Below are 12275 nucleotides of genomic sequence, written 5' to 3' on the forward strand. Positions count from 1 at the left end.
CATCCTCTGCTATTTTTAAAATGATTTTGTGTCTTTTGATGGGAACAGTTTAAAATGAAACTGGAGAAGAGGAACTAAAAAACATCATTGACCATATTTGTCTGCATCAATAGGGTCCCAAGGGTTGCATTTCAAAATAACCTTTGTGTTTTTTTATGGTCCAAGATAGCTCAAACACCTTTCAGAGCTGTTTCGGCCTTGCTTTGATCTATGGCTAGCCACTTAATCTCAAGAAGCCGTTCTCTTGAGAGAGAATTGATGGACTTTAAAGGGTTGCTGTGGTTATGTTCAGTTTCTCTTGCCCATACCTTTCAGTTTTGTTCGGGAAGGAGCAGCACAGCACCTGTGTGAGGATTGCCTTGCAGTATTCTCCAGAGGGAAGTGGAGCCCGATTTTGAGCTGCCACAGTGGGTTTAGCAATTCAACTCACTCCTCAGACTGCTGCAGAAAAGTCAATAGAGCTGCTAGTCAAGAGAAAGGCGGATAAAAAGCACTGCAGCGGAACAACAGCAATGTCAAATACTACTGGAAGGACAGGATAGGCCACTGGGTTTGCATTTACCAATGAAATAAGAACCAAGCTAAAAGGCAGAGGAGAATGGGGATGGCGAATGGAGGTGTGCTTTACAAGAGAACTGTTTTATTGGAAAGGTTAATTGGCTATTAAGACAATGCAGCCAGTAAATTCTGCTTCAACACTTTGCTTATAGATAGATTCAAAATTATTTAGAAATTTAGATGATAGATTTAAAAGTCCTAAGGTATGTACTGTTGAGATCTATATTATGGGAATTAATGGCTAGATTAGATACATTTTGGAGAAGGAGTATCTAGAGTCTGCAATTGTTACAGGGATTGGGATTGCTCTGACTTTTCCCAGAAGACATTTCATGGCAATAGGTTTTAGACATTATTTCCTATAACTTCAGCAGAGATAGCTTCTGATCATGTGAAAAAAAATCTGCTTTTTGTTTCACACTGCCAAGGCTTGCTGCATCCTGCAGTAAGAATGTATGTATCGAAGCTCATTGAATACTTCTTGAAATTATTGCAATTGATTTGCCTCCAGGAAATAAAAAAGGGAGGAGAACAAAAGCTTTTTTGTTTTTTCTGAACAGATGTTGTACTAATTATATGCATAATTTAAACATTTAATTGAGAAAATGTCTCCTTATGCTTAAATTATCAGAAACTGTCTAGAATTTGCATACAGTGACACTAGAGTTCATTGCAAGTCTTTTGAAATTCCAAACACATCCAATTTTTTTGCTAAGATTTACTTGCATCTCAAGCAAGTTTTAAAAGCTGTTAAAATGCCAAAATTCAGGCTATGCATAAAACATTCTTTTACTAGGTTTGCTTTATGATACAATCTTTAATGGATAACTGCACACCATGTTTAAGCCAAAACCCAACCCAGTTCAGAGCTCTGTTTTGCTACAAAACATTTCACATTGTTCAGATTCTATCTTCTACGTGTGTCTACATGTATTCTCTCTTTGTCTTTTGGCTGCAATGAAGAGAGTTGGAAAATAAATGGAATTCAGCTGCAGAGATACAATTAGATGGAATGAGGGTCATGATGTGTTTGGTTTGTTTTATTTGATGCACATATCTCTATCCCCAAGAACCCGAGGATGCAACATTTTGGTTTTTCTAAGCATTCAAGTAATCTAAGGCCTTATTTTAAGGGGATGTGCTACAGAGAATTGGAGGGTGGAAGGCTGCTTCAAACTAAGTGCTTAAGGTCAGAACTGTTTCATTTTAAATTGTTTTCTCTGTATGACTGAACACATAACTAAGAGCAGCACTCATTTCTTAACAATAGATTCCTAATTGTGGATCTTTTTTTCATCTTTCTCATCTCTCTCATAGAGATTAGCTAATACTGAAGCAGCGCCACACAACAAAACACTAGACACATTAATGATAATTCCTTTTACTGATCTACCAAAACAATTATGCTGAATATTTTTTCATGTATAGAGGGCTTTTCCTCAGTAAAATGTTTTCTTTCCCTTTACAGATTTCAAGCATGTGTTTATTTTGCATCTGTCTTTCAAGCTATGTCATGTGGTATCCATTACTTAGCATCTGTGTTCATGGCTGTTACTCCTAACTTTGTATGCGGGTTCCCTGGAAATGTGAGTAGCGTTCTTTTCCACAACTCCTCTGCATCGAGTATAGAGGACATCTGGACACTATGGACATCAACAGAAAACTACGTTGTAGTCCAGCTGGGAAATGGAGAAATTTGGGAACTTGATCAATGCAGCAGGTCCAAACGAGAAGTCAGTTTGGATCTGGCATATGAATACAAAGGCAACAAGTCTGTATTTCCTTGTTCTGATGGATTTCTCTATGATGATACAAAGTGGAAGAGCACAGTTGTTACGCAGTGGGATCTGGTCTGTGACAGAGAATGGCTTGCAAAATTAATCCAGCCTATGTTCATGCTTGGAGTCTTGATTGGAGCAGTGATTTTTGGTGATATCGCTGACAGGTAAAGTGCTGTCCTCTGTAAACTGTTGCTTCAGGCTACAGTAACTCCTTGTGTTTTTGTTGTTTCCATTCATTGTGTATTCATAATTACATATGCAGTGTTCAGGTGTTTTGAATATTGCTTTATTCACAGATCTGTTTAACTTGGTTTCTTTTTCCTATAACAAGTCCTAATTTTAAAATGTATTCTCAAGTAATTTACTTTTAAAAGTTTTTCATATGTTCTCATACATTGTTCTAGGCCTTGATCCCTGAAATCACCCTGTGCAGCTAGTATTTTCCTTTAGATTTTTATTTATTTATTTGTCTGTTTACTTATTTTGACAGGAATAGCAATGGCTCATTGTAAGAGCAACGTTAAAATCTGGGAGTAGATTTTCACCTCATTTTTCATGAGAATAGGTTCCTTATGGAAATGCAGATTTTATTTTTTTTTTTTTTTTTGTAATATGACAAATAGCTGAAGGGCTACTAGAAGGTTAAATGTCATGTATTTGAAAATCACCTTTCCTAACCTCTGTCATGAGTACAGCTCAATGAAGCAGATGCAAAGGCTTTGAGGATTTAATCAAGTCCCACCTTCTTAAAATATATTATACTACCCATATACTATTTTTCCTTGCTGTCCAGTTCTAGGTTTGCCCTTGAAAAAATTAGCTTAAACTTCAGTCTCTGGAAAGCTTGTGAACATAAGAGGCAAAATGGGCGTGGGTGAGCTGTGCTGTAGCTTCACTCATTTACCAGCATGTACAAAGTTCTGTTTGAGCACAAGGAGCATCAGTCCTGGAGGGACTTGACCCAGGCAGTCTCTTGCTCACAGTTCCAAGGCCCATTTCTTGTCCAACGCTTCCTCCCTGAGTGTTAGCTCAGATCATGCACTGAAATCCAGCATCAGAGCTGGACTGAGAGCAATGAGCCTCGGGGTGTACATCTGTGGCCTCCTGCCTCAGCTGGTTTTCTCTCCCAACACGAACAGGCATATTCCTGCCTCAGAGAGCACCCAGCCATGCCTGTCTGTCCATATGAGAATCAAATATCCAGGTTATGTTGAACTTAGCTTTGTCTTGGGCACCTTCTATACCTGTGCTTTGCTTTGAAAGCTGGTTTAGAGTTATTTATGTCTTTCTATAAAGGAGCTTGTTGACTGACAGTTCTGTTAGGTGGAAAGTGAAGTTTCATCCCACATCTAAGAGTGTAAGCAGAACAAGGAGATCAGACGTGTTGTTTTCTGATTTTCCTTCATTAGCACCACACTACAGTGTGACAGTCACAACATGGGAATACAAAAGCAATGATGAATTTTTCTTTTTAATTTGGCTTTTAGAACACATGGAATCAATCTGCCTCCCAATCCCAGGCTCTGTAAAACTATTTAATTCAAAACCAGAATATAATGCCAACATCTGTTTTTAGTCCATTTAAATAATTCATAACTTTATTAGTTAATACTTGGATATGATTTATAAAGTTAGGATTGTATTGTTCTCATTTCCATTAATTCAACCCATGGACAACCAGTTAAGATAATACACGCATTCTGAGTTGCAGATTTACGGCTGCAGAATTTACAGCTGCAAGTTATTATTTTCTGACACATCCTGGCTCATGGGAAATAAGGTTTTGTATCCCTCCCATTACCAATTAACAGATTTCCCAACAGAAGAGCTCAGATAGCTAAGACTTATTGGGATCTTTCCTGGCAGGGATCAAAGACCAAATCATGACTTCAGGTCAAGGCTGGGAAAAAACAGAAGGAATTTTACTGGAGTACGAAATACTCACATTAAAAAAACACTCCAAACGTCCTCAAACTCTCTATCTAAAAGTAATATCCCCATTTGTGAAAAGCTGTTTGCAATGGAGAAGGTAATAAGAACCAAGGAGTTATTATCAAGGAAGAAAAATAATTCCACACAGTTTGTGTTACAAAGCATTTGTAGATAGAATGTAGTGAATTCCCAATGGAGTCTTGTATATCTACTGCTGCAGCTAGTATTAGACATGATTTTTTTGGCCATTATTTTACTTTCTTCCTGGATTTCTGTGTTTTTATATGCATGTATATGTGCTGTCAGAAATCAGAGAATTATGAGAGACTGTGTGATTGTCATTTGTTAGAAAATTCAATTTTAAAGAACTGGATAAAGGTACAGAGACCTTTCATTACTATCAAAATTGGTTGTAACTTTGACAAAAGATGGCATGTGTTATCACAGCTAACTTTTGTCAGAAATTATTAACATGATATACTACTTGATATAAAATATCTGAAAAACTGATTTATGTCCTCATAAATAAAAGTAAAATTACCAATCAGTTATGTAGAAGTTAAAACTGAAGGTGAACATATGTAATGCTCACTGCACATTGCTTCCAGACAAGAATTGTGGAATGGAAGTTCCATTCATCCTTTTTCTTGGAAGTTGGAATTACTGACAAATTAATACAGGTAACTAAACCAGAATTTCTGTGGTGAGTTATTAACTTCCATCTAGGCTCTCTGGAGCTGCAGGTGTATTTTAATAGAATGTTTGTGGTTATTGCTGATTTTGTTACTGCTGTGATTTGCAGACTGGGAAGACAGCGTGTTATATGGTTCACAAGTGCTGGTCAGTTTGTATTTGGCATTGCAGTGGCCTTCACGTTTGACTACTACAGTTTCGTGATTGTGCGCTTTCTCCTCGCTATGGTAAGAAAGGCAGTTCACCCTGGCCCTTTTCCATGTCACTTCTTACCCCTTCTCAGGAAAACCTCCCTTTTGTTATTATTTCCTCTCCTACTTCATTATTCTAAAGCCCCGTCTGTTGCACTTATTTCAGCAGAGCAGGGAGAGTCTGAATGTTCTTGGACCACAGCAGTTTTCCTCTTTGAATTAATAGAAAGCGTCTGTATGAAGCAGTGTTTGGTACTTCCTCCATCCCAACCTCTGCTGGACTGGTAATTAAATACCAAGCGTGAGCAGCGAACTCTGGATTCTGCATTGCAGCTGCTGTTGCATTTCTCCTTATTGTTAGAAATGGAATATATTTTTTTCTTAAACTAGCAAATCTATAATAAGTATTATTTTTATCTCTACCATTTTGAGTGATGGAGGAGAGATGCACATTTTCTCTTCCATGCATCTCTTTGGTCTTTTAAGCTGTATCTGGAATACTAAATACATAGGCAGATATGTTTAACACCTAGATGTTTTATACTGTACTTAAGGATATTTCAGTTTGTGTGTTTATGCAGACCCACACACACAAGTTTATATATGTGTGGTATATATCAAATATCTGACATGTATTCAATATTTACATAATAACCAATCTAAAATAACATTTTACAGCCTAAAGTACATTCTTGAACTTTTCACTGCATGATGCATAAAGAAATTAGAATGCCATCACAAAAAAAAAAAAAAGCTTATTGAACATGGGTTATATATTTGAAATTATTCCCATAATTTATTTTGTTCCTGCGGTGACAGTGCATTAGTCAAGACAGGACCTTGTATCTGCAGCTCCCTTTGCCTGAATTTCCTAGCAGGAAAACCTGCATCAGGTCAGTCTGGAGCAGTGAGATCTACAGTAGTCTTTCTGCTGACTACCTTGGCTGTTGATGCCAGGTCCTGTGGTAGTTCAGATAAGCAAAAAGCTTTGACCAGACCAATGCTGTAGGTTTTATCTGGCCACTGGGACTGATTTGTAAGGTGCAGTCCTAAACTCTAGCCCCATGACCCTGCGGTCAGTGCAGCTTTCTTATCAGTGGGTTCAGAATTGGAGACTATTAGCTGGAATATTTTTAACAGGAAAATTGATTAATCAAAGCAATATACTGAAATATTTTCTAGTCTATATTCTCTAGCTGTGTTTTGCAATGTTTTAAGACACCAGGAATTTGATGTTGAGATATTTGAGAAATATATATATATTCAATAATATATATATATATGTATTCAGTGAAGAAATACTATTATGCAGAACATGCCAGTAATTGCATTCACTTGATACCACATGAGAACCTGTAATTGTGTATATATGAGATTCTTTTCCAATATTGTAAAAACTTTGATTTAATGAGATCTTTTACAAGTGTGTGGAAGGTAATTGTTCATAAATGTGCAGTTTTCTGACATGCAGGTTATTAACGGTCTGCTTAAAAGTTGAGATAAAGATTTTCAGAAGTGACAACTACTTCAGGGGACCTCTCTTTCCCAAGCATCCAGTTTGTGATGTCATTAAGGGATCTGATTTTTGGAGGAGAAGGGCTTAATGACATCAGCAAATTAAGTTTCTTCACAGGTGTCTCTTGCTGGCTGTCCCTCACTACAGAGAAGCATCCTAATTCAATTTACATTTTTAAATAGTGTCCAGGCAGTATGAAGGTTTGAGTGAATTTATTCTCCAGCTGATTCGCCTTCATTGTGACCTTTTTTTCTGTCAGTGTGAGACAGGCCAGTGCAGTGACAGTTTAGCATACACAGATGTATAACACTGTTAGCTGTTTGTTTTCACTGCTGGTGCACAGAGAGAGTAGAAACAAACCTCACTCTGTTTTTTTTTTTCTTTTCTCTCTCCCACCCTCCCAGGTTTCAAGTGGCTATCTGGTTGTGGCTTTTGTTTATGTGACTGAATTTGTTGGCATTAAAGCACGAACCTGGGCTTCTATGCATGTCCATGCTTTTTTTGCTATGGGAATTATGATTGTGGCACTCGTGGGATTTTTGGTTCGGACCTGGTGGGTCTATCAGATATTTCTCTCCATAGCAACTATTCCCTTTGTCTTGTGCTGCTGGATGCTCCCAGAAACACCTTTTTGGCTGCTGTCAGAGGAAAGATATGAAGATGCACAAAAAGTGATTGATACAATGGCAAGATGGAATAAAGTCAGCACTCCCTGCAAAGTTTCTGAACTGTGCTCAGTCCAACAAGATGATCCAGCCAGCAGCAGAATGGGTGATGATGATACATCCTCAGCAAAGAAGCACAACATCTTAGACCTGTTTTGTAACTGGCAAATTGCAAGAAGGACCATCACAGTCTGGCTGATCTGGTTCACTGGGAGCTTGGGGTACTATGTCTTCTCCCTCAGTTCTGTCAGTCTAGGAGGCAATGAATATTTAAACCTCTTTCTCATAGGTAAATATTCTTGTACCTTATTCTGTTAATAACAGAACTGGAAGATAGCATTGAAAAATGTCTATAGATTTGACAGCCAACTTTTTACTTTGTTCATTCAATTGTGAACCGTGTTTGAAAAGTTTCATGCTAACTCTTCATAAAGTTGACTAACACAGTATCATTCACTCCAAATTTCACTGTATCTGAGAAAAAAAAATTAGAATTTGTTGGTGCACAGAGTTCTTCTCTGTTTGTTTTTCTGATTGTAAAACCATATTCTGGCTTGTCTTCTTTTTGCCTTGGATGCTTATAATAAATCCACACAAACACCAGGGGAAGCAGTCAGACAAGCAACACAAAATTCACTCAGCTCTGTTAAAGGCACAAACTAGGAAAATGGGAGGAAAAAATATTCCTTTTATCACTTACAGTTGTGATATATTGAGTTTGTCTGTGTGGAAAATATAATTGTCAGAAGGAAAAGTCATTTTAGTTTTCTCAGAAGTGTAATTTTAATTAAGTTGTAATACTCCTTTAATTTTATCATCCTGGCTGTAATCTTTCTTTGGCATGTAAGTTGTTTATAAAGGCAGCTCAGTGCATTCAAGGCCTGATCCAAATTTGTTAACATCAGTGGAAATATTCCACTGACTTCAGAAGACTCTAGATCAGACTTGCAGCTCTGAGCCAGTGAAGAATTAAATCATGTGCTTTACTTTGTGCAGCTGAGTACTCTCAGTGAAGTAAATGTGACTGATCATGTATACAGGCTCACAGAAGGACTGGGGTTCTCATAATTCCAGTTTGTTTTGTCATGTATTACAGTGTATTGTTAGACTGATGTGTTGAAGAGTGGGTGCTGGTGTTGCCCAGATAACTAAACTACTATTGTGGAGTACACTGTACCCACCTCTTCTAAAAATGTTTTAGCACAGACACCAAATAATTACAACTTGCTTTTTCCAACATAACCCCAAAAGATTGTTTCCTGATATTACAGGTGTATTGACATACTATACCTAATAAAGGAATCCAGGCTGTTCAGGGCTGTATCTTATGTTCTTCCTTGATTTTACATTGGACATAGTAGCATTCTTCCTAAGCAAATTGGCTTAAAACATGTCCAAACTGGCTTTGGCTCAGTATTGTTTGTCTAGGGGCAAATCATGTTTACACAGTGCAAACAGGTCTAGCCAAATGCCAGGTCCTTAGAGCAGCAGAAGTTTTTCTCTGGAAAGAAATACTAGGACAGGATAATCTGTATTATGAGTGGGATATTGTAAACCCTCTTTTTTTATGGAGAAGGGACAAAGCTGGAACTGCACTCTGTATTAGTGGGGCTTACTCAGAAAACTGGATGTGGACAGACCTTTCTTGCCTTTTACTTTAACATGATTTTGAGCTGATTCTGGGAGAGGCACCTATGGCTACCATCCCTGTCCAGGTGGAAGCTGGCAAATCCTGAAAGGTGTGTCGGTGTGACACCAGCAATATTCCCTGTGGGCACACTTGAGCTTTTAAAGTGAAAATATCTGAAGGAGCAAATGTAGAGCTTTCAGACAGCAGCATCATTGTCATAGAAGCAGAACTGTGGCCTTGCTCTTTTCTGTAATTTTCCACCCCAAAGAGAACTGGAGCTGCTCTGTGCTGTGAAACCTGTTTCCCTTGTCCTTCTCCACTCCCACTTCCGTATTTTAGGCTGTTCTCTGTCTTCTGTCAGACTTTCTGTAACCAAATTAACTAGCCCAACACACTGGTTATCTTTAGACTTTACTTGTTTACTACCCCCTAGATCAGATAAATTCCTCATAAAGAGGAAGTTACAGTTATGAGATGAATATGTGTAATCATGGCTTAAACTGAGATAATTTCATACTGACAGGTGCTGTGGAGTTGCCTTGCTATATCATTGCTTGCGTTGCGATGGACAAACTGGGAAGGAGAAACACACTCATTCCGTTCCTTATTTTAAGTGCACTGATCTGTGTTTTAATTATGTTCATACCTCAGGTTAGTCACGTATGGTTGGAAGTGTTCCTATAGCAGAAATTTATTTTAAAGGCTCTTAAGTCGGTAGATACAGCTGCTCTTTATAAATCATAGAATAGTTAAATAAAGGCTGGTTTTAAGTTGCAGCTGCCAGTCTAAGATAGATTTCTGTATTTTCAGTACAAGTTTCAATCTCATTGCTGGAGTCACACATAAAATGTTCCTAGGGCTTCAGTGAACCAGGACTAGTAAAAAGTGATATGGAAACTAGTAATTTACTGAACAATTTTTAAAAAGCAAGCAATGAGTATTCCTTATTGTTTAAAGAAGAGTCACAACTTTTGAAGAATGTAAATTATGTTTGGAAGGGTGTAATTTGCTGGTGATATATTTATTTGTGCTCTCTTTCAATAGGATTTCAATATATTAATTATCTTAGCAAATATGGCTGGAAAATTTTCCATAGGTGTGGCATTTGGCCTTATATATCTCTACACAGCAGAACTTTACCCAACAATAGTAAGGTAAGAACTTTTGCCAGTTATATATTTTTCATTAATTAATTTTCATTAATTAATTTGTTATTCTACACAAGATCCAGCAGTTCTTGGCATCAGTGGTGGTGATCTGAGAGACTTGGGATGGGATGAGTTCCTCAGCTGCCTCAGAGCTGTCTGGAGTTTGGCTGTACCATAGTTTTTTATTTATTTTGCATTCCATGTGCATTGATAGGTTCCATTAGGGAACTAGAAGAATACTCAATACTTTCTTAAACATCTTTATGCCTTTCTTATAAGTCCTTGTTATTCATCCTGTGATCTGTGCTGAATGATAATTATATTTTTAATCTTAATTACAGAAGCAGCTGAATTTCACTACAATATAAATTTACATTGGCATAGCAAGAGCTTCTTAGTATAATTGCTTAAAGACACAAATCTTACTGATGTTTTAAGTGTCTGTGCATTTCTAATCGTTTCCTTTAACTGCAACAATTCTTACTCAAATTCTTTTCTGTGTAGATCACTTGCTGTTGGAAGTGGAAGCATGATGTGCCGTGTAGGAAGTGTGGTTGCTCCTTTCTGTGTATATCTGAGAAGTGTCTGGATTTTCATGCCACTTGTAGGTATTTATTTCAATGGTGAATGTTTTTTGAAAAGGTGTATATGTTGCTTTTTTCTCTTTAGTAATTTACCAAATATGTTTTTCATGTGACAAGGGAACCAAAAGCTGAACATTTATTTAAAAAAGAAAATTGAGTAAACCATTCTAGTTTGATATTTTCAAGTCCCAAATTCTAGTAGCCTCATATTGTTAAAAATATGCTGCTAAAGCAAAAGGGAGACTGAATCACTGAAATATTCAGGAAAGTTTTTATGACAGAAGACAGAGAAAATATTTATGCTCTGAATCCTAGCATAAAATTGATAAAAATATTCTGTATTTGCCATGTAACATTTAGGAATTGTTGTAGTCCACACTTTTTTGCAGACCTAGCAATTTTTGACCATGCTCCTGATTTAGTTTCACTTTTTTTAAAAGGCATAGTTCTTCTATTCCTGAAGTCACCACAGGTGGCTGGATTTTCTGACAATTATGCCTTAACATTTTCCACAGCTTCTTTGGGATGTTGCATCTTTGGAATAGCCTCCCAAGATAATAATGTTTTGTGCTTACTATATTTGGTCTCCACACCTCTCCCAAAGCTCCTGTTCTGTGTTTTTTGCCAGAACTGAACAAAACAGTTAATGAGATAGAAAAAGATAAGGAAATGGTACATTGATCAGCTTCATGGTGACTTTGACAAGCAACAGAACCAGGTCAGATTACCATTAGGTCTTGTCTTTTACCACCAGTTGCCCCAGAAAAGAGAAGTGGGACCATTCCTTTGTGTACTTTGGGCATTATGTAGTAGATCCACTACTACAAAATATTTTATATGTTACCTGCTCACACATGAATGACATTCCTTCATTGCATTTCTGTTACGAAGCTTTTGCTGCTTAGAAATTCTGCAGCAATTCAATCCATTTTTTCTTCTGAAGGATAAATTATGCCTATATATGTAAAACTAGATGGAATTACAAAATTTGCATTAGAGCTTTAAGTAAAGGAACGTTTCTTAATGATTTTAAATGTGTTTAAATTCTTTCAAAAACCCCTTAGAATTCACTATGACTAGGGCACTGCTGTTATATGTAGTTTATACATGTCAGAAAGTGAAAGTGTAATGGGATGTGTCTTTAACCTGGATTCTTAGTCAAATTGTATCCACCATATTGGAATTTCCTAACCAAGGGCATTGTGTCACTTTGATTTGGTAACTAAAAAATCTTAAGTTTAGATTGTTTCACAGAATTCTTCTGAGCTCATTTTATGATTTAAATTAATTAGTTTTGGTTGTTTTCAATGAAAACTAAGAGGATGAAGGAGACTACAAATGAATTTATTTCTTCAAGTTCCTAAAAATGTTTTCTTTCTTAACAATGTCTCCACATAAAACAAGATATGATCCCAGAAAAGACAAAGAAACATTTTCACAGCAGAGTAGTCATGGGAGAACATTTCTTTTTTTGTCTTGTCAGCATTTTGCCTTTTCTGTCTGAAATAAGATTTAGCTGTGCAGAAGTGCTGCAGTTAGACCACAGATGGGGGAGTGCTCAAACATTTTGGAGAGCA

General features: G+C 37.0%; 1 protein-coding gene across 2 annotated transcripts in view; it reads left to right on the forward strand.

The window, feature by feature from the left end:
• The window catches only part of LOC110483715 (D-aspartate oxidase), a 46102-nt gene that overhangs the window by 13061 nt on the left and 20766 nt on the right, over positions 1 to 12275 (forward strand). Inside the window, exons 2-7 of one of the 2 annotated variants that reach the window (XM_021553815.2) lie at positions 2027 to 2503; positions 5074 to 5191; positions 7076 to 7625; positions 9490 to 9617; positions 10011 to 10120; positions 10619 to 10718. In XM_021553815.2, the coding sequence (XP_021409490.2) occupies positions 2027 to 2503; positions 5074 to 5191; positions 7076 to 7625; positions 9490 to 9617; positions 10011 to 10120; positions 10619 to 10718 (1483 nt within the window). Of the gene's footprint in view, positions 1 to 1872; positions 2504 to 5073; positions 5192 to 7075; positions 7626 to 9489; positions 9618 to 10010; positions 10121 to 10618; positions 10719 to 12275 lie in introns of those variants that run through there. The other variant, XM_021553818.3, reaches the window with a different exon arrangement.

This window comes from Lonchura striata, chromosome 3 (genome assembly GCF_046129695.1).
Source record: "Lonchura striata isolate bLonStr1 chromosome 3, bLonStr1.mat, whole genome shotgun sequence".
Taxonomy (NCBI): Eukaryota; Metazoa; Chordata; class Aves; order Passeriformes; family Estrildidae; genus Lonchura; species Lonchura striata.